This window comes from Nyctereutes procyonoides, unplaced genomic scaffold, assembly GCF_905146905.1.
Source record: "Nyctereutes procyonoides isolate TBG_1078 unplaced genomic scaffold, NYPRO_anot_genome, whole genome shotgun sequence".
Classification (NCBI taxonomy): domain Eukaryota; kingdom Metazoa; phylum Chordata; class Mammalia; order Carnivora; family Canidae; genus Nyctereutes; species Nyctereutes procyonoides.
This window is the reverse complement of record NW_026575131.1, coordinates 37,875,162-37,896,601: the sequence shown is the minus strand read 5'-3', so window position 1 is coordinate 37,896,601 and position 21,440 is coordinate 37,875,162. Positions and strand designations below refer to the sequence as shown.

The 21,440-nt window shown below is 58.3% G+C and overlaps 3 protein-coding genes across 4 annotated transcripts; 1 reads left to right on the top strand and 2 right to left on the bottom strand.

Moving 5' to 3' along the window:
* Positions 1–37: 37 nt before the first annotated feature.
* Positions 38–10,259, bottom strand: PCBP4 (poly(rC) binding protein 4). 2 transcript variants are annotated; one of them, XM_055344849.1, is made up of 13 exons: positions 10,078–10,259; positions 3,732–3,872; positions 3,564–3,587; positions 3,432–3,464; positions 3,088–3,204; positions 2,718–2,849; positions 2,441–2,569; positions 2,117–2,191; positions 1,926–1,970; positions 1,786–1,849; positions 1,597–1,649; positions 1,338–1,507; positions 38–922 (listed from the first exon to the last, which is right to left on the bottom strand). In XM_055344849.1, exons 2-13 carry the CDS (start codon positions 3,810–3,812, stop codon positions 634–636), a joined length of 1,212 nt encoding a protein of 403 aa, XP_055200824.1. In that variant the 5' UTR covers positions 3,813–3,872; positions 10,078–10,259; the 3' UTR covers positions 38–633. The 2 variants fall into 2 exon arrangements, with proteins under 2 accessions (XP_055200824.1, XP_055200825.1); XM_055344850.1 differs by having other exon boundaries at positions 38–725.
* A 1,028-nt stretch (positions 10,260–11,287) lies between these two features.
* ABHD14B (abhydrolase domain containing 14B) lies at positions 11,288–15,001 on the bottom strand. Its single transcript, XM_055343589.1, has 4 exons — positions 14,879–15,001; positions 13,708–13,943; positions 12,716–12,957; positions 11,288–12,335 (listed from the first exon to the last, which is right to left on the bottom strand). The coding sequence occupies exons 2-4, from the start codon at positions 13,916–13,918 to the stop codon at positions 12,156–12,158; spliced, it is 633 nt and encodes a 210-aa protein (XP_055199564.1). The 5' UTR covers positions 13,919–13,943; positions 14,879–15,001; the 3' UTR covers positions 11,288–12,155.
* A 140-nt stretch (positions 15,002–15,141) lies between these two features.
* ABHD14A (abhydrolase domain containing 14A) lies at positions 15,142–20,631 on the top strand. Its single transcript, XM_055343587.1, has 5 exons — positions 15,142–16,005; positions 18,226–18,437; positions 18,616–18,731; positions 19,830–20,065; positions 20,274–20,631. Exons 1-5 carry the CDS (start codon positions 15,688–15,690, stop codon positions 20,454–20,456), a joined length of 1,065 nt encoding a protein of 354 aa, XP_055199562.1. The 5' UTR covers positions 15,142–15,687; the 3' UTR covers positions 20,457–20,631.
* Positions 20,632–21,440: the final 809 nt, after the last annotated feature.

Sequence of the window (21,440 nt, the reverse complement as noted above, 5' to 3'; positions counted from 1 at the left end):
GAGGTTTTGCCAACACCCACAATATTTCACAGCTTCCTGGTCTCTGAGAATATTTATTCAAAAACAGGGATTGAAAAAACTGTACAGAGTGTCTGCTGCTGAGAATTCGGCCCCTGCCTCCATGCCACTCCCCCAGCTGCCCAGCAGGGTCCCTTCTTTGGGTTGCCCTCTGCCAAGCCCAGCAGGTCCATTCCAGTCAAAAGGGTATCGGTGGAAGCAGCAGGAATCTGCAGGGAGGTGGGGAGAGAAGCACGGCCCCCAGCCACCCCCCAGCCCTCCTCCCTGATCCCCACGGGGGGGCAGTAGGCTGGGAAGCCCTAAGGGATGGGGAGTGCATGAGTGACCCTCGGAAGTGGGGGCACTAAGGATGCTCCCTGCATCCAAGCATAGAGCTAGAGGGGGTGGAGCCCCCTACCCTGGGGCTGCTGCGGCTCCCGGGCCCTGGGCCAGAAACTGCTCCCACTCTGAGAGGAGGAACTCCCACAGACCTGGGCTGGGTGGGGGGTGCATCCATGCGTCTGGGCATTAGTGGCATTTGGGACCCCAGGGTGGAGTCTCCTTGGGCAGGTAGGGTGCAGAGGCAGCCCCCTACCGGTGGTCCTGCCTGCCCCTGCGCCTGTGCCTCAGCCGGCCTCAGTAGGGGGAGAATTTCTGCCGCTCAGCTTTCTTGCTCCCATTGGCTGCTGCCATCTTGGCAGTGTAGGCCGCCAAGCCCGGCGGCGGCCCTGGGGAGGCAGGTGGTAGAGCCAAGAAGGGCACAGGCTTGAGGCCGATGAAGTTGGAGAGGGAGATGGCATAGGGTGTGCCCAGCAGGCCTGGGGGAGCTGTGGGCAGGGCCGTCAGGGGCGGCGAGAAGGGGGCAGGCAGGTCTGTGGGGGCCGAGCCGGGCGTCCCCCCAGAGGTAGACTTGGCCGTTTCTAGACTGGAGAGAGGGATATGGGGGGAGATGAAGGGGACAGCGGGGGTAAGAGAGGGGCAGTGAGGGAAAACATGGGGGTGGGGGGAGATTAGATGAAAGACAGAGAGGAATCAAAAATAATGACATGGGGTGGATATTGCGGGGAGGCTGGAAACAGCAGAAGAGAAGGAAGGATAACAGGTATGGTACGTGGTGAGGGGAGACACGGGAAGAGACAGGGATGGGCAAAGGGACAGGAGGACATGAGGGATAGATGTGGAGGGGAGGAGGGGGTAACATGGAGTGGGTAAGGCAGGGTTGAGGAGGCAGGGGACGCACCCAGACAGACAGGGAAGGGAGATCAGCTCTCCCCACCCCAAGTGTACCTTTCACAGGCACGTGAGCCCCGTGACCTGGGCCACCCCCACCTCACACTCACCAGGCAGTGATGAGGTACTGGGCCAGGGCGATGGAGACAGGGGAACCAGTGATGGTCACGTGCCTCTCGCCGGCACCCTCCGCTTGGTTCCCGATCTTGATATGTGCCCCTGACATCTGGCGGATCTCACTGATCTTGCTGCCCTGGCGCCCGATCACACAGCCAATCAGCTGCGGGGAGAGTGGAATTCAACCCTGGGCCAGGCCTAAACCCCAGGACCCCTGTGCAACCCCCTCAAACCACTCCATCCCCTGCTCACGTCGTTGGGAACCAAGAACTCCTGTGAGCTGGTCTGTGCGCCAGGATCCAGTCCTGGGAAGGAGGAGAAGGGGGATTGGACATGATTCTGGGCCTTTCCTGCCTCCCCATGTACATTCTGCAGGGGGGAGGAGGGGGTCCGCCTGGCCCCAGGGGTGTTGCCCCTGCCTCCCTCTGCAGGGCTGCTCACCTGGCACCATGCTGGGTGAGGCAAAGGGGACTGCGTGGCCAGAAAGCTGCTGGAGTTTAGTGACCTGTGCCAAAGAAGAGGGGTCAGAAGTCAGAGGAGGCCTGGTTCTGGGAGGGGACCCTGGGGCTATGGTCACTCACCTCAGCTGGGGTCACAGCCCCATACTGACCCTGGACGGAAAAGCCCTGTGGGGACAAAACAGGTGAACGGGGGTTACTGTGGCCAGTCACTCCTCTCCTCTGCCAAGCTCCAAGTCCTCCTTCCATCCCTCCCCCACCTTATTCCCCCTTCCCCAGTAATCCTTCCCACCCCTCCTACTGTTCCATCTCACCTGGTTGGCAGAGAGAAGGACGGTACCTAAGGAGAGGCTCGGATGATATGGGATAGTAGCTCCTTTGGGTGGGGACTAGAAGGCACAAATGGGAAGACGCTCTGTCAGGCCCCTTTAGGTCCTTCTGACCTCCCCAAGGGTCCCTATGTTCTCCAGGCCCTCCCTATGACCCCCCGGTAAATGTATCCCGATATCCTGGAGCTCCCAGTCCATCCATGCAGCCCTGCCCTGCCTCCACCTTGTGCCACATGCATGGGATCTGGGGGCCTAACAGCAGGCCCAGGGCCCATCCCCTGTCCCCCCCTCCCTGCACCAGGGCAGCACCTCCAGAATAACAGCACAAATCTGGCGCACACACAGGATGATGGCATCAGGCACCCCAGACACAGTGACAGCACGCTCTGTAGAGTTGGGGAGCAGGTCTCCTGCCACCTGTACCTGGGCACCTGTGGTCTACAAGCAGAGAACAGGAGCGACTCATAATCCAGACTAGGGCTGCCCAGGCTCAGAGCTCCCCAGGGGACAGGAAGCAATAAGCCCAGGTTCCCTCTCCAAAGTGAAGGGTAGGACTCCCTGAGGGTGGTAATCCCCTTCTCCTCACCTCTCGAATCTCCTTGATCTTGGTGCCAGCCTTCCCAATCAGTGAGCCGCACTGGCTTGCAGGGATGACAAGGCGCAGGGTCACCGGAGGCCTGGAGACATTTCCACCATTTGCAGGAGCGGCACAAAGGTCCTGGGCAGGAAGACTGTGGTTTGGCTGTGCATGCCCCTGCTGCCCCCCCACCCCTGGAGCATCTTCCTACTGAGGGCTGAAGGAGGGCAGCCCTCCCCGAGTCCTCCCTCATGAAAGAACCCTGCCCTGGGCCTGGCCTTCCCTGCCACCTACCGCCATCGAATGGGTTTGGAGCCCTATTCCGCCCACCCTGCCCTGGGGCACCACCCCTGGCCTCCCAGCCCAGCCAGCCTCGGACCTCATCCAGCTTGAAGGCGATCATGGAGACCGCATGGAAGACAGCGGCTGTAGATCCAGTGATGGTGGTGATGCGCTCGGGGCAGGAGCCCTCAGAGATGGTGATCCGGGCACTGCTCTGCGGTTACAGACAAGGCCGGGCAGCGGAGCTCCTTCTCCACTTCCTTGCCAGGAACCGGTCTGCCTGCCCACTCACCTGGCCCCAGCCAAGGCTGGAAACAGCTACTTTCCAAGGGCACTCACTGGTCATCCCAGATGGTGGGGTTCAGGGAAAATGTGGGCCAGAGATCTCCCCTCCCCTCCAAACCAGATGCCCTAGGCAGCATTCCCACACTCCATCCTCACCTGCTCCCGGATTCGCTTTACAGTCTCTCCTTTCTGTGGGAGAAAAAATATGAACTGGCTCTTAACCTGTGGTCCCTTACCTGGCCTGAGGCCTCGGGTTGAGGTCCATACAGAACAGAACTGGGCACCTACTTTCCCAATTATGCTGCCAACCTCCTGCAAACAAGATAAGAATAGAGTCAGGGGGGACCAATGCCCCAGGCCTGGCCCCTCCAGGAGGACAGGGGTTCTACCAGAGACAGGACACAGGAGCTACAAGTCCTGGCTGGCCACGCCTTACCTTGCCCCTCATCCACTCACCTTCCCATGCATCAGCATCCGCAGTGTGAGGGTGATGCTGAGCTCTGGCTCCTCCTCCAGCCCCGCATCTGAGCCGCTCATCCTGTCAGGCGGGGCTGGGGCCACAGCAGCCTAGGAGTGTGTCCACGGTGCCTGGCGGCTCTGATGGGGGGAGTGGAAGAAGGATTAGAGGGGAGCTTGGGTTTCTTTTGGGGCCCCTGCCCTTACATGGGGACCTCAGACCTCAAACTAACCAAATTCCCACGGATGAGAGACAGAGTAGACCTCCAGATTTTTAAAATTGTATTTATTTATGCATGAGAGACACAAAGAGAGAAGCAGAGATACAGGCAGAGGGAGAAGCAGGTGCCCCACAGGGAGCCTGATGCAGGACTCGATCCCAGGATCACAACCTGAGCCAAAGGCAGACGCTCAACCACGGAGCTACCAAGGTGTCGCTAGACCCGCATTTCAAATGTCACACTGACCACTACCCTTGCGTGCAACTCACTTGCTGTGTAACCCCAGACAGCTCATTTAACCTATCTGAGCCTCAGCCTCCCCATATGTAAGCAGAGACTACCAAGTCCTACCCCCAAAGAGGAGAATTAAGATGAGCTAAGCACATATGTGGTAGCCAGCCAGTCTCCATGGGTATCTTCCCCTTTCCTGATAGTGGAACAGTGGAAGAAAGAATTAACCAGAAGCCTATGAGAATCCAGAGAAGGGGCACCTCCTCTGTGATCCCTTGGAAGAGGGGACCCCTGTGGATTGCGCCTCGAAAGTATGGTTAAGATTGAAATGTTACTTCAAATACGAAGCACTTGTGTCCAAGGGCCCCTCCCCAACCCCCCACCCCTGCCCTGCTGACTAGAGCATGGGGTTGCAGCTGGAACGGAGGCTGGAGCAGCCACAGGGAGCCACAAGGAGGCCTTGAAAGGAGGGAAGAAGTGAAAATAACAAGGTTCTAGGAGGGTCCTCTTGACCCTGCCTCCCCCTGCGTGGCAAAGGCTGTGAGGAGGGGGGCACGGGAGCTGGAAGCCCCACCTCCAGAGGTCACTAAGGCGGAGGTTCTCTGCAGGCAGCTCTGAGAGCAGGGTTCCTTCAGCTCATGGGGTGAAAGGGTGATGCCAGGAGCCCAGCAGTCTGCACAGGGCTGCTCTCCTGCGTGCTGTGGAGGTAAGAAGCAGCCACATTCCCAGCCTGCAACACTGTCTCTGTACCAGAAACAAGTCACTGGGCTCCTGGGCTCCACTACTTCACCTATAAAATGGAGAGAATGCTTCCCCCAGGGACTGGGTGATGGGTAAAAAAGGGATTTGGGGGCTGGGAAATGTCAAGGCCGTTAACTGACAGAGGAAGGAGGAGCCAGAGATTAGCCTTTGAGATTAGCCCAGCCGCCAGCCCTCTCTACCCGACCCCTTTTCATGCCCCAACCTAATCCTGAACCTTAATCCTGCTTGGAAATCCCTCTCCTCCAGTGGCCCTCTCCCACCAAGTCTCAGCTGTGATGGGGAGCTGAACCCAAGCAGGAAAACAGAATGAGACCAACTGGTGCCAAAGCAAAACCCAAATCAAGCCCTCCTAACCCTGCAAATTCCTCCTGCCCAGGAGGGTGTGGGAGCCAAGGATGCATGCGTCTGCCTAGAGCACTCTGGAGACCATTGGGCACCTTCTTCCTCAGCCCCCTGCCCTATCCTGACATGAAGGTCAAGGGCGTGGAGCACTCTCCAATCCCCTCTTTGGAACCCCCTTGCTAGCCAGAGCTTGGGCATGGAGTAGGAACGGGAGAGCTCCCAGCCTAGCTTTCTCAGGAAGCCCGAGCAAACCACTTATGGCATGAAGCCTCTTCCTTCATCTGAACCATCGGGTAACAACACTGTCTCCTCAAGAACTCAATCACTTGTCTTCCCAGCAGCTGCCCCTCCCTCTGCTTGACTTCTGCCCATAGGCTCTCCAGATGTCAGAGGTCAACAGTGGGTACAGGGACTGTACGAGGTGAGCATCCTGGCCAGCCTCATGCTGGCTGTCCTTGCTGACATTCCCCCAGCTGCGTGCACTTCCTCCAGCGAAGCACTTGTCTCTCCCTGGGCAGCCCAGGCCAGGAGCCCCTTAGAGCAGGAGCCAAGGCTGCCACCTTCTCCTGGTGTCCCCAGAGCTCAGGCCAGAGCCAGGCTGGAGAAGGTGTTCTGAACGTAATGGCTAGCTGAACAGATGAATTCACCAAACAGAAGAGAATCTGATGCCAACAGAGGGTCTATCACCCGCCCAAGGTCATAGAGAGGTGGGGAGTGGTGACAGCATGGTCCTGCCTGCTAGCATGGGGCTCTCTATCATAGGCCCCGTCTGCCTTCCCTTTCTGGCTGTCCCATCTGGGTCTGTCAGACCCAGGGAGGTTCTTCAAAGGTGGGGAACTGGCTTTAGTAGTTCCTGAAACCCCTGCCTGGCTAGTACATGCAGGTCATGTTTTGGAAAGGACTGACAACTTGTCGAAAGCCACAGTCCTGAGACTCCAGAATATTCTGAGACTCAGGGACTCCTGTGGAGTGATAACCAGTGGGAGACCTGACACTGTCTCCATACCATTGCCACATCACCTTTGGGGTCATAAGGCTCGGGGAAAAAAGGGCAAAGGGGCTAGAATGTGGTCAGAACTAGAGTTCCCGCCCTGAAAAAGATACCTGAGTCTGCAGGAGAACCCACTGTCCCAAATTCCATGGGTAACCTTGGCCAGGCCTTCACCTAACCTGGACCTCAATTTACCTGCCTGTGCTATGTGTGTATGTGTGGAACTGGGGGGATTCTGGTGCTGGTCTCTCTGTGTCCTTCCTGTTCTGAGACACCCTCAAGATCTTTCCTGTTTTTAGGAGAGAACAGGAGTTCCAGACACAGGTTTCCCAAATTATCCTCCTAGGGGGTCCTAAGAATAAGCAACCCTATTACTTACTGGCTCCCCTTCTACCCTCACCAGGGTTCTAAGGGAATTATTTGCTGGTGGGCCCTGGGTCCCTGCTGGGCCACCCACATGGCAGCCAAACGTCATGCCACACTGACCTCCAGCTCACCTCTGGGGGTGCCCAGCCCCCTCTGGTCAGCAGGACTCCCTGGCATAACATACCAAGCTCAGACTAGGCCTCTGCCTCTGACCTCGGGTGTTCCCTCCTGCTCCCCAGGCCCCCTCCCCAGATCCAGTGCCCACTCCTTCTGTCCCTGGCTTCCTGCCACTCAGGCTGGAGGGGGCGGGGGGGGGGGTGACAGCTGTGTAAGCGATGGCGGCTGCCCCTTCCTGCCCCTCCCCCCCAGCTGTCTCTCTCTCATGACAGCTGCCCAATCAAAGGGCCGGGGGCTTAGCCAGCTCCCCCCCACACGCAGGGATCAAGTGTCCACCCTGGCTTTGTTCTGGAGCAAGAACAATCCGGGGGAGGGGAGGGCTCCTGGGGCCAGGCAACTCAAGTGGACTGGCCCGCCCCTTGGGGGATTCCCTTGGCTCTGCTAGCCAGTGTCTGGACCAACCAGGGCTTATAGACCCACCTGAGCTAGGGAGAAGGTGGGGGGGCAGTCTCCAAGTTCATCCCCCACCTCACATCCCCTGACATTCCCCTCAGCACCACCAGGCTCCAACCTAGCAGCCTCCTACTCCTAATCCAAAAGCAGCCATGCTGGCCACACCCAGTGATGCTGGGGAATGGCTCAGGACATCAGACGGAGCAGGGCGTGGCAGGAGGTGGACACTGGGCTTGGGGAGATCATACTGAGAGATCCTGACTCCCTTGCCTGTTCCCTTCTCTGGGTATGCTCCTCCTTCCTGATTACCCAGGTCTCCGCAAGAAATGCCCTAGTATCCTCCAACCCATGCACCCAGCCTCTCAGCCTTACAGCCTCCCAGGATGGCCATTCATACCACCCCTTGGGAGAGTCGGGGGAGGGGAGGCCTTCAGGGGAACAGCGTGGGGTCCATGAGTTTCCTGACACAAGGCTGTCCTGTAGACTCGATGCTAAGCAGCAAAGGTAAGCTCTGACAAGTTGGCTGGTCCCAGAAATGGTACAGCCTCCTTAGAGCATCATGAGGCAACCCCTCAAGAATCCTCACAGCCAAGAGAAACTGAGGCAGACCCAGGCCCAGACTGGGCTCCAAGAGAAAGGATACAACTTCTTGGTACATCCCCACCCACTGGTACCCATCCCCTCACTGCCTCACCCAAATTAAGAAAAGACTCTAGCTTTCATTTTCCAGGCTGGGGACTGGATCGTTCTGCTGCTCAACAGCCATCTTTGGCTCCCCAGTACCCAAGGAATAAAACTTGATCACCACAGACAGGCCTGGCCTCTGCCAGCTTCTCTTGTCTCATCTCCATCCCCTGCCCCCCTACACATCAGGCTGCAAAACACGCCTAGTACCTCCAGGACTCTGGGCTTTTGTCCGGGCTGATCCCAGCTTCAAATGCCCATCCTCCTCACTCTGTCAAAATCCTTCTCAAATGCCACCTCCTCTGTGAAGTTCTCCCCAAGCTTCCAAATCAGATATAATCACTCAGGCCTCTGTGCCCCAACTAAGCTCAAAGGAACCGTCACGGGCATTTTCAAGCCTATCTTTCTGCTATCCAGGAGGACAGGAGTTCCTCCAGGAGGGCAGGAGCCAGGACTAGGCTCAGTGCATAGGGAGAAGGGCCTGGAGGCATTAGGGACTGGAGATGGGGCTGAGGGTCCCAGAGAAGCAATGAGGATGGGGTGAGATTGAGGGCACGAGAGACCAGACACAGGGGAAAGCCAGGGCCTGCCAGGACAGAAATCCCAGTTTCCACTCCTCAGCACCTTCAACCCCTGTTCTTGCTGTTTCTTTGGGTCTAGGGGCTCCCCAGGCATATCACTGGGGTGGGGGATTTGCGCTGAGCTTTGAGACTACTAGAGGCCCAGAATGGGTTTCCCCCTGTGGAAGGGAGGCTGGAAGAAGAGCTGGGGAGTGGTATAGGTTTCACAAAGTCAGAACCCGAGGCCCAGAGAGGGAGGAGCTTGTTTATAAGGCTACATGAAAAGCAACTGGCAGAGCTAGGAGAACCAGGGGTTCACCTGTGCGGCCCAGGGCTCTTTCCTCAAGAGGTCAATGCCACTGGGCAGTGGTGATGGAGGCTGGAGGGGGGGCAGGGATGAGAGTAGGGAGGGTGGACACAGCCTGTCTGGGGACACAGGGTGGGGCAAAGCCAGCCTCCCTGTGGCCTGGGCCTGCCAGGGTGTGTGGGCCGCCTGCTCCCAGCCCCCCACCCTGAGCATGCAAGAAGAACAATCCCCTTGTGTTTGGGCAGCCTGAGCCTGCATGCTGATGAAGCCTGGGGGGTGGGGGCTGGGATGGGGGTGCTTTGGAGATTGAGGGGGTTCCAGAGCCCAGAGAGACTAGGGGACCTTCAGATGGGGAAAAGATAAGGCCCCAGGTGCTGGCTCTGAAGCAGTGAGGGTAACCTCAGGAAAGAGTGAAGGCTGGAACTAAGGTTTAAGCTCCTGAAGAGTCCCTGGGGTCTAAGAGCTCTTTGTAGGAGAAGGAGGGCCCCTAGGGACACATGCCCTGTTGGTCCAGCACGAAGGTAAACAGTGTGGGCTTGGTGGGGACCAAGAGCCCACATTCTGGGAGGAGGGAATGCAACTGGCCCTGGGAGCATCCCCTTGAAGACCACTCCCCAGGGTGCTGGAGCCGGGCAGAGCACTGGGTGCCACAGGTCTCAAGATGGCGGGCTGGGATAGGGGGGTGAGGGGCTGGGCACCTCCCTCTCCTGACCAGGCAGGCATGAGGACCAGGCTGAAGTGAGTACCCAGAGACACCCCCAGCCCCCCCAGGGGGACTGGCTAGAAGCTAGGTCAGAGCTGAGGGGCTGAAGAGCCACAGAGCATGAGGGACCACTCTGAGCCCCCAACTGTCACCTCCACACACCCCTGGTCTGGAGATCTGTCTGCCCCCACGCTCTCACCTCCCTACCCCGCCAGGCAAGGACTGCAGAGAATGGGAAGGGGTGTGTGGTGAGCCAGGAACTGCAGGGGGATGGCAGATGGGGACAGAGATGGAGCAGAACCAGAACCCAAGGCAGGAGGTCCAGGGAAGAGCAGGTCCGAAGGACAGAAACAGCAGGTGGGATGTGGGCCTCAAATCTGGGGTCTTGTCCAGGACGGCCCTCCCTGACGCCGGGGGCTCCTCTGGCAGAGCAGCGCCCCCCACCTGTGCAGGCCTGGGCCCGTGTGGGACAGGGAAGCGTGTTCCTCGCAGTCTCCCGGTCTCCCAAACCGGGACCCCGGCCTGGAGACTCCGGCGCGGGCTCCCCGCCCCCCCGGCTGAACCCCCAAACTTCGCGGCCCGCGGTGCCCCGCCCGGCCCGCGCCCTACCTCGCTGGGGCTGTCCTGCGGCGGCGGCGGCGGCGGCGGCGGCGGCGGCGCGGCGGCTGGGCCGCTCAGTCCCACATTGTCCCCGGGAGAGGCGGCCGCTCACAACTGCGAGTGACATCAGCTGCGAACAATGAGGGGTTTGACAGGCGCGGAGCCCGGCCGGCCCGGAGCCCGGCTCCGCGCCCCCCCCACCCCCCGGCCCGCCCGGCCCGGCCCCTCCCCGCCCCCTCCCCGGATCCGATTACAGCGCGGCGGGCCCGCCCCAGCCGCCCCAGTGCCGCAGCCGCCCGCCCCGCCCCGCGCGCCGCGGTGCGCCCCGAGCGGCGGCCGCTTCCGGGAGGGCTGGGGCGACCCTCCCCCGGCAGCGCGTCCCGGCGCCGGGAGCTGGGGGGCGGGGGCTCCCGCCGCGAGCGCCCGCGCAGCCGCCCCGCCCCCGCCCCGGCCCCGGCCCCGGCCCGGGCCCCGAGCCCCAGCGCTCTCTGCCCCGCAGGGCCGCCCGCCCGGCGCTCCGCCGCCCCCCCGCTCCCCCATCCCGGCCTCGGGCCCGCCGCCAGGCCCCGCGCTCCGGGCTCCGGGCTCCGGGCTCCGGGCTCCGGCTCCGATCGGATCCCCGCCCGGCCCGGCTCCCGGCTCTCCTCGCTTCTGCGCCGCCCGTCCCCGCGCGGGGCTCTCGCCCACCAAGCCCCGCGCCCCTCGGCCACCCAACCGCTTCCTCAAGGCCCGGCCCTTGTCCGGCCCGGACAGGTGACCGGACCGGCTGGAGGAGGCGCCTGAGAGCGGTGTGACCCCGTGCGCCCCGCCCCGCCATTCCCCCAAAGCTACCCCCAGGATGCCTTGTGGGGGCTAGGGTCGCAAGGGCCGCCGCGCGGTCGTGCACTCTGCTAGGGAATGGGAGAAGTGGGACGGTCCCCAAGCCCCCTTCTTCCCCCACCGCACCTCCTGGGGGGCAGATCTATCTCCCTCCCCCTCTTCTCCATAATCGGCTCAGCCTGGTCCCACTGACCTCCACCTCCCCCCACAGCTGAGTCTCTTGGCACCTGGGTGTGTGTGGGTGGGGAGGGGAATCCAATCTCCCTTCCCCTCCATCTGGCCGGGTGGACAAAGGGCAGGGGGACCATCTGGTCCCGCCAGAGTGGGGGAGGGGCCCACAGTGGCGGTCCCCAGGGGCGGGGGAGGGGCGGCGCTCCGGAGACAGCAAGAGCCTGCGGGGTCTAATTGCATCACTTTATTTCACCGACCTCCACTCTCCGCTCTCCGTCTCCCCAGCCCCCAAACCTCAGAGCAGGAAACAAGCTTGGCTGAGCAGGTCCAGGCCTAATAACCCAGGGAGCATCCGGAAAGAGGGGGAAAAGCAAGGAGATCAGAGGTTCCAAGGGATGGCCCTCACCTTCTGGGAGGCAATTCTAGTCTGGGGCCAGCTGCAACCTGTGAATGGAGTTTAGGGCTGGCTCCCATAGGGTCCCCACCTTCCTGGACGGTAGGGTTCTGCATGGTTGGGAGGGTGCATGTGCCCATGCAAATGAACCACAAGAATGCATGTGTGTGAGTGCACGCACTGCAAACCTGCTGGTGACTGTGCATGTCCGTCAAGTTGCCTGTACGTAACGTAGGTGGTTGCTCCCAAGTGAAGGGTCATATCTGGGAACATGGATGGCTCTAAATGCATAAGCATGGATGTGGGCATGGAGGTATCTGTGGTCTAAGAGGCAGGAGTAGGGGATGTGAATGCCCTGTAGGGCAACCGAAGGAAGAGGTTAGAGGCAGGATGGGGAGGCTGCACAGGGCAGAGGAAGGGGTGTGAGTGAACAGGAAAGCCTACAGGAGAAGTCCATCTAACAGATTACCCTCCACCAGATTACGTCTCTTGATTCCTGAGGTTTTTCCTCTTGATTTCACCTCCTTAGTCTGTCACTGCAAGAGAAAGAGGAAAAGGCAGACCCTAGAGACAAGAATCCAGATAGACAGAGACACACCTGTTGCGTGTATATGATGAACAGGAACCCATGGAGGGGGTAGGCAACAGAGAGAGTCCAAGGCAGGCCAGCAGCCACCCCCCACAGAGACAGCAGGGCTGGGTCTCATGCTAGCCCCTGCAGGAAATCCAGCAGCCCCGTGTGCCACTCCTCAGGTTTGTCAAGGTAACAGGGGTGCCCTGCCCCCTCCATGACGAACACCCGGTGGTTGGGCAGCTGCTTCAGGTGCTCAAAGCTGGTCAGACCCATGGGGTCTTGGTCTCCATATACTATAAGAGTTGAAGTCTAGAGAAAGGAAAGGGAAACAGTAAGCTGGGATCGGCCACACCAGCCCAGCCTCCTAGGGGTCAGCTGTAGGCCCACCACCACTTCAGTGTCTTCCTGGGGTCACCCCAAATGAGAGGGAGAGACAAGCTGGTCCAGTGGGCAGTAGGAGAGGCCCCAGCTCCTGAGGGACAGAGGCATGAATTTTTGCTGCCCCAGTACACAGTTTAGCACAGGCCAAGGCACAGTAATCTGCTAAATAAAGATAAAGGGCAGAGTTTGGTAGTTTAGCTCCCCCCAGAAGCTACACCTTGGTTACCCTGCCCCAAGTGACAAGAGGCCCCCGGATGGACCCTTTCTTGCTCGTGGCAGGGGCATCTCAGCCTCCCACACAGGGATACCTTCACACTGGCATAATCCGCAGCATTGATTTTGTCAGTGCAGATGGGGGCCACTGGCACATAGCCCCGGAGCTGGGAGCCAGGGGCCGTGAGGAAGGACAGGGAGTACATGCCACTCAACGATGGGCTGATCACAACTGGAGAGCCCAGGTCCAAGGCATCCACCACTGCTGCCAGGAAGCTGCTGGGGACCAATTCCCCGATAGGGGCAGGGGCCACTGCTTCCTTGGAGCGCCCCAGACCTGCAGGGATTCAGGTGTGAGAAAGATAAGGGCATTGAGTAGGAAAATGGAAGAGACAGTCCCTTCCTTCAGGAACCCCTCCTAAGTCAATCTCTCTGTGCCAGGTTCCTGCAGCACACAGTGTGCCCAAGTTTATTGCTACGGCAGCCTAGATCTGTCATATCTGTGGCAAGCACGAGGCATTTCCCTTGTCTATGCCCATCTCTCCCAGCAGTAGAGTGTCCTGGAAAAGATCAGGCTCTGAAGTCCAACACAGGTGGGGCCAGGTTTCAGTTTTCCACCCAACTGTCTATGTGACCTTAGGAAAGTCTCCTCACCCCTAAATGTGTCAGGAGACTCAGTCTCACTCCTTAGGGCTTCCAACAGAGCCTATACTATGGCTCTGTCAAAAGATTTTAATTCCAATCGGCTGAGTACTGATTATTAGGTGTTGGGTATTGGTCACATATTCACGTAATCTCAGTCCATTCTCACTAGAGCCACCCATCCAAAATCTGTATCTCCCATTACAGATGAGGAAACAGGCTCAGAGACCCTGAGACACTGCCCTGGGCAACCTGGTTAGAAGCAGCTGGAGAGTGTCCAGACCACATCCCAATGGAGACCAGAGAAAACTGGAGGCCCTGGCAAAGTACACTGCACCCTGTCAAGCTCAGGGCCTAGCCTGGCTAGGTCCTTCCAGTGTCCTGGTGCGCAGTTTCCCCAGTGAGGCCCCCACAACCCCTGTCCAGAAGCCTGCCCCGGAAGTACCTGGCAGGTCAATGGCCACAGCCCGGTAGCCAGCCTGAGCCAGCTTGTGCAGCGTGCCCAGTTTCTGCCAGGTCTCGGAGGAGAAGCGGATGCCATGCAACAGCAGAACTGAGAAGCTGGCAGCCTGCCCGCCGCCTGGGCGACTCTCTCGGAAGAAGAGGCTCTGGCCCTGTACCTGGATGGTGCCCTCCTGCTGCTCCACACCCGCCATCCCTGCCGCTGTCCTGGTGAAGCACCTGTGGTTCAAGGCCAGACTGATGAGGAGCCACAGAACACCCTTCTCATGGAGCAAAGAGAGCAACAGAAGGGGCAGGGGTCCCTCTGGGAGCAGCAAGGAGGCCTACAGGGGGCTACCAGAACTCTCCACATGCTGTGGGGTGGGGAAGACAGGGGTGTTATTTATGCCTCTGCCAGTCAACTGTGTGGCATTGAGCTTCAGTTTCCTCTTCTGGAATAAGGGGCAATAAAGCCTACCTCAAGAATTAAAGAGTTGGGGAAAAAAAAAAAAGAATTGATAAGTGAGGGTGCCTACCCTTGGAACTCAATACAAAGAGCTCCCCTTACGATCATTGTCCTCATTGTTATTATCCTTTTCTACAAATGGGGATAATACAATAGCACTCAGCTTAGAGGCGGTGGGTGAGACTAAACGAGCTCAAGCCGGGAGAACGCTGGCCTGGCCGCCGTTCCCAGCGCACAGTGGGCATAGTAAGTGCTCAATCAACAGCAAGTAGATACTTTGCTTATCGACCTCTTCCTCTTCAAGGCACTGTTAACAGTTTGTAGGTTGGCACCACAGGCCGGAGCCGGTCGCGGTTGGAGTTAAAAACCCATTTTCCGGAGGCGGAAGCCGGAACGCAGAGCTGGGGAAGTCTTTGGAGTTCCCGCCCGCGAGGCCTGCGGGGTGTCGGGCGCGCCGCCCGCCGGGCCCAACGCTCTGACGCCGAGGTCGGGAGCTCGGCCACCGGCCATCCGCGCCGCGGCGGCTCGCTCGGTGCGCTCCGCGGACTTCGGTTCTGGCTCGCTGGGCCCGGTAAGGCGCACGCGGAAAGGGTGGGGCAGGCCCGAGAGGGGACCCGGGAGCCGAGATCGGAACGGGAAGAACTGGGGGCAGATGGGGGTGGGCTCTCACTGGACAGGAGAAGAGAGGGTCGGGGCGCAGGGCTGGTACCTGGGGAGCTGCGTAGGCTCGCGCGGATAAGAGGCAGGCGAGTTCTGGCGGCGACTGGGGCCCGGGGCAGGGAAGCGGGGCAGCGGCCGGGCGGAGGCGGGGACCGGGCCGTGCCGCGCGGCGCCCTCTTGTGGCCACAGCCGTGGCAGGGCCGGTCGGTGCCGCTAGATCTTTCTTGTCCCAGCGGCCTGGTGTCCCCGAGCCCTTGGGCGCCAGGTGCTCCAAGCACCCGCCTTGCGTTTGGCCCCCAGCAGCCTGCCCCAGAGGCACATGAGGCGGCTGGAGGAGAAGGGTTCTTGGGGTCTCATCCCTGCTGCTCCGTCCTCGTCCTCCCCACCCTGCTCATCCCTGGCCTTGACTGCCCAGGCCCTGAGACGTGCGCTGGCAGCAGGAAGCCCGACAGCTTTGAGTGCGAGGATCTGCCAAGGTCCAGCCAGGTGGCCTCGATCGTTTTCACGGCGTCTCCGAGCCTATTTCCCGGCCAGGAGGACGGGTGTGATGTTGCCTCTTTGGCACGGGGTCCATAACGCAGAGTCCTATGTGCCCCGCGCTGCCTCCCGGTACCCGCCCTGGCCGCCACCAGGATAGGTGCCATAAAGAGCAGTGAAGGAGGCGCAGGCCACCCTAGCCTGTGACAGTACGAGCGCCTGTGTATTTGTCGGGGTTGGGCTGAGACCTGGAGCTGCCAAGTAACAATGACATCTGACATTAAACAGCGAGGCCTCCTCTCCAGACACAGTGCTCAGGCTTGACCGAGGGTCCTTATCCATAACTCCGCTGTATAGACGAGGGACTGACCCACGATAGTGATGGTCTGGTGGGAAGAAGCCGGTGGCTCTCCCCTGGCCCTGGGGCTGAGAACAATCCGGGAAGTCTGGACAGTGGGCCTGGCCTACTTGCTTTCGGGCGCCGCCTGGAGTCCCCCCTCGGTGGGGTTAGGAGGCGCGGGGCCTGCGACTGCGCACTGCGCAAGCGCGCCTCTCTGGCCGCGCTCTCCACCGCCTGGTGCGCACAGCAGCCTGCAGAGCCGAGGAGGCGGCGCAATGGTCGCGGCGTTGTTTGGCTGCTGGTTCCGCGTGGGCGGGGCCCGCCCTGGGGCTTCCGGCCCGGTCATCCCGGTCGGCCCGGTGAGTGTCCCCGGGGAGTGAAGACAGCGGGGTGCCCGGGAGCGGACCATCCTGGCTCCGCCCCCTGCCCCCGGTGGCCCTGGGGCAGAGTCCTGCGGGAGTGGCAGGCGCTGGGGCAGGGAGTGTGCCTGTGTCCGTGTGTCGTGTGTGAGCGCTGGCGTTTGTCTGAGTGCGTTCTCGGGGGTCTGAATGTGCGTGTGTGTCCATGTGGTGTCTGTTTCTACGTGCCAACCTTTGGGGGGGGGTGTCGGTCTGTCTGTATGCTTGTGTCTGTGTATGTCTGCTGTGTGCATTTCTGTGTACATGTGACTTTGAGGGTGTGTATCTACCTGTGTATTTCTGAGGCTATAAGTGTCTGTTTGCTTGCACATGTGTTTCTTGTATGCATGTGTAGTTTTAGGATGGTGTATATGACTATGATGAATTTGAGGGTGTGCATGATTTTGAAAGCATGTGTGTCTGTCTGTCCATCTGCCTTCCTGATGGCTGACCGTGTGCCTGATTTTGAGGGTATGTATTTCAAGGGATCAATTGCTCATGGGCCAAGCAGGTCTGCCTGTATGTGCCATGCCAGGAATAGGTTGTGCAAAAGAAAAGCATTGTGGGAGCAAGACTGGATGTTTGTGTGCATGTGTGTACACCTGTGTGTCATTGTATACATGTATGCTAAGGACCTAAGTTGGGTACAGCTTATACCACATCTGGTATCTGAAGCCATATCTGTAGCATATGCTGGGTTGCGGGCTAGCTGCCCACTCATGATCTGCCTAGGTTGCTAAGGCAACAGTCAAGGTCCCGCCTCTCCCTTACATCAGGCTTCCCACAAGGAGAGGTCTGCTCCAATTCTCCCACTAGTGGGAACCTAGGCTCAAGTGGAGTGGGAGTTTGCTGTTCCTGGTCAAAAGGAAGAAAAGAGTGGCCTGTTCCTCCCCTCAGCTCCTGGCTCTCCATCAGCACCAGAGGGGCTGCCCCCTCCCCCACGGGACTGGGAGCCTAGGGGTGAGGGCTTGAGAAACATCCCCAAAGCTCCCAGGAAAGGAGGGTGGCACCATATTGGTCTCTAGCTGGGCCAGCACCCATTTGGCACTCAATAAAGATGTGTTTACTGGAAACTGGGAATAAGGCAGGTGTACTCATCCTAGGCCCAAGAAATGATGACAGGACAGCCCTGGGTCAAGTCCACTATATTACTGAAATATCATGGGAAACTGGAGAGGGCTGATGCAGGATTATTCTTCTTCTCATTTTACTGACAAACTGAAGACACACAGCCAGGAAGTGGCAAAGCAGAGCCTCAAAGCCAGGGCTAGCCGTTCTGTCTGGGTCCTGGGTCCTGATGTCTGTCCTCTGGATAGGCAAAGGACCCAGACTGCAGAAGTCTGTGAAGCAGGTCATGAAACTGGGGTGGGGTTGGGAGGGAGCATTCATCTCTCTAACCTCCATTTCTAGGTGTACCATGCTCCTCCCTGGTTGTAGTCCCCTTATGCCTCAGCATTTCTCCATCCCAGGTATTCTCCATGAGCCCTCCTCCCACTTAATATCAGCTGAAGTAGAGCATTAAATATTTTCATCAGTGGGATGGGGCTTGCTGTCAGTGGGATGGGGCTTTATACATAGCCATTCACTTGTGATGACTCTCAGTACTCTATCCTCACCAGCAAGGCTCCAGTTCATCCCTCACCTTTCGGCCCTGTGATCTCTTCCTTGGCAAACTGAGTGTAGCCTGGTCGTTAGCCGCCCAGCCCTGGGTTTGGATCCCAGTTCTGCCACTTGCTACTCTTCATTTTGAGCAAGAGAATTTACATCTCTGAGCCTTTGTTTCCTCATTTGCAAGAGAACTCTAATTATATCTGCTCCCCAGTGTTCTTGCGTGGATTCGTGAGCCCTGGTATGTGAAGGGCCAAGCACAGAATCTGGCTGTCATAAGCACCTGATGAACGGAAGTGGTTTTAGCTGGCACAATGAGGATGGTGGTCATGGAGCATGCTGTATATCCAGGGACATCTCAGATGCTCCTTCTCAGGCTGTAGGGTATCGGAGCCCTTGCCCCAGCATGTGGAGAAGTTGGATATGAACCTTCAGACCCCTGCCCAGAGCAGGATGAAAGGGCAAGGGCTAAGCTCTTCCTCTGCTGGGGGCTTCTGGGTGGGATTTGGGGATGGGGTCCAGGGACCTGATGGGGCCACAGCCCCAGCATCTTCTTCCTCTCCTCTCCTCCAGACTGTGGTACAGACCTCCATGAGCCGGTCCCAGGTAGCCCTGCTGGGCCTGGGCCTGCTGCTCATGCTGCTCCTGTATGTGGGGCTGCCAGGCCCCCCTGAGCAGACCTCCTGGCTCTGGGGAGGCCCCAATGTCACAGTCCTGGCTGGTCTCACCCCTGGCAACTCCCCCATCTTTTACCGCGAGGTGCTCCCGCTCCACCGGGCACGCAGGTGGGTGCTGACCCCAGGGTGTAATGGACAGACTAGGTCCACAGGGAAGTCCCTGCATGGGACCCCAGCTCAATTCAGGGCTCTCAGGGCCTGGGGTGGTGGTGGGACAAGCCTAGAAAGAACGAATGGTGGGCCACTCTGAGACCCTCAGGACACACACTCCCCTGTGTGCCCACAGGGTGGAAGTGGTGCTACTCCATGGAAAGGCCTTTAACTCCCACACATGGGAGCAGCTGGGCACACTGCAGCTGCTGGCGCAGAGGGGCTACCGGGCCGTGGCCCTTGACCTCCCAGGTGAGAGCCCCCACTCCGGGGTTTAGGGAGGCAATATCTAGCAGGTACAAGGGGCAGTTTCCCAGAGGGAGGAATTGGAGGGGTAGAAAAGCCTTAAGGTATGGTGGGGTGGGTGCATTTGGACCCCAATGTCTGGGGCAGGTCACAACACAAGATGGTTATACTAAAAGGTCTGTGTCTTTATTTTCTACCTTGAAAACTAGAATGTGGAGTGTTGCATGCCACAGAGCTAGTAGAAACATGATTCACTTCACAAGTGCTTGCATGGAGAGATCTCCGTGTACTTATTATGACAAACTAAGTAGCTTTTTGGTCTTTTAGCCATGCAGTTGATTTATGTTATCATTCTTGTCTTTAAAAATCGAACAAAAGTGAGGCCCTTGGAGACCCATGCCACAGTTCTCTCCTAAGTGTTGCCCAACCCCCTTCAGGCATTTCCATATATAGAAAGACAATACCCAAGATTGTGTGGTGAGGTTAGAAACATGACTAGTGTCCTGTCTGCTTAGCAAATCTATCTGCAGCTTGGTTTTCTCCCCTTAAATTACATCTCATAGAGCAGGCCAGTCACTATGAACCTCCCTGTCTGTACTGTGTGCCATTGGAAGGATGGACAGGTTTTATCTGCCCATTTCTCTATAGGTAGATATATAGGCTGATTTAGAGTTTTCAGCATCAGTGGAAATGCTTGAAACTGAAGCAACTTTGGACATGTTTCTTTGAGCATGTAGGCAATAATTTCTGTAGGGTAGCTACCAAGGGTAATTGATGGGTCAAATGACACACATTTAAAAATTTTTGACAAATATTACCTTACCCTCCAAAACTGCTATATGGATTTGTGCCTCCCATCAGTCATGTACGAAAGTGCCCATTTCCCCACATCTTTCCCAGCACTGCACATTGCCAGTCTTCTTAGTTTTGCCAATATAATGGATGAAAGATGCTTTTCTAGCAGACCTATCACATTACAAAAAATGGCTTCTGGGAAGTTGGGAGTAGCACTGCCCTGTGCCTCTGCTTTTCCCCCATTGTGGTGGGCAGGAAGTCCTAGTTCCTTTCCAACCTCCCTCAGCTACTGCCTCCTGCTGTTCCCAGGTTTTGGGAACTCTGCACCTTCCAAGGAGGCAAACACAGAGGCAGGGCGAGCAGAGCTGCTGGAGCGGGTGCTGCGAGACCTGGAGGTGCACAATGCCGTTCTGGTGAGCCCCTCTCTGAGTGGCCGTTACGCCCTGCCCTTCTTGATCCAAGGCCACCACCAGCTGCGTGGATTTGTGCCCATCGCACCCGCCTCCACCCAGAACTACACCCAGGAACAATTCTGGGCCGTGAAGGTACTGGAAGGAGGGTTTCCAAAGGTCCAGCTTCCTATTCCTGTCTCAAGTCACGGGGCGGGAAAGGACTCATGTCTCACTTGGAGGAGGCATGGCCTCATATGGATAGAAAGAGATGGGGTGTTTGGGAAAGATTTCCTAAGGAGGTGGCTAGAGGGTCAGTCCCCATCAAGCTCCCCAGATCACAGCCCCTTACCTTGCCCTGCAGACCCCGACTCTCATCTTGTATGGGGAGCTGGACCGTATCCTGGCACGGGAGTCACTGCAGCAGCTCCGGCACCTGCCCAACCACTCTGTGGTGAAGCTTCGTGATGCAGGCCACGCCTGCTACCTCCACAAGCCTCAAGACTTCCACCTTGTCCTCCTTGCCTTCCTTGACCACCTGCCTTGAGTTCACCCACTGACTAGGCCCCAGACCTGGCCTGAGCTTGGAGAATCTGGACCAGTGCTCCACCAGGGAGGCAGCCCCTGGGATTGGAGAGTGGAGAGTGGAAGCCAGGGGGCCATGCCCAGCCAGGACCTCTCATTTCATCTCACAGACACAATAAAAAAACACATTTTTGTCATGTTTGGTGAGTGACAGGTCCTATTTCCTGGCATTACAGCAGGTAGGGTGGGAGTGAGAGGCAAGCCTGGGGCTGCTTTGGGGCTGGGAGCTGGAAGGAGGCTTCTGCAGCCTGGGAAGGCTAAGAACGTGGGCTACTTCCTAGCTGGCTGCCCTCACCACTCTGACTTAGTTTCCTCACCTGTAAAATGGGCATGATGGTAATACCTGGCTCAAAATTTGGTTTTAGGTTTGACTCAGTCTGCTTAAATGGAGCATTTGGACACACAGGGCTGGAGGGGGTCAGGGCAAGCAAGTATTACTACTGCTGCGTGACCACTGGGATTTGTGGGAAATTCATGGTCTGGCAATTGAGCGAGTGAATCAGGAATGCAGGACCTATGGCCAAAGGGAGCAGGATGTGCAGGGATGGAAGTGAGGAATGTGGTTTAACAGTGAACATAGCATTGCTGGTGAATTACCAAGCCCGATTGCCCCTAGGTATGTGTGGGTCAACAAGCAGATTAGACTTAAACACCAGGAGGGTTGGGATGGATCCCCCACCCTGCCCTCCCAGCCTGCCTCCTCTGGGTACAGAGGTTGAAGTATTCAACTCTGTCCTCCATAAGCTGACTTAGTCCCTACAGCAGGGGGCAGAACTGGCCCAGAGTACAAAGGGCAACCAGGCACACAAGTGGGCAGCTACAACTGTGAGCAGCCTGTGGGTGGCCAGTGCAGTGCGACACCTGTGCCTCTTTATCCTTCCTGTCCGGTGGCTGTAGTAGAGCCAGGGAGCCTGGCACAGGGTCAGCCAAGAATATGCCACATGTA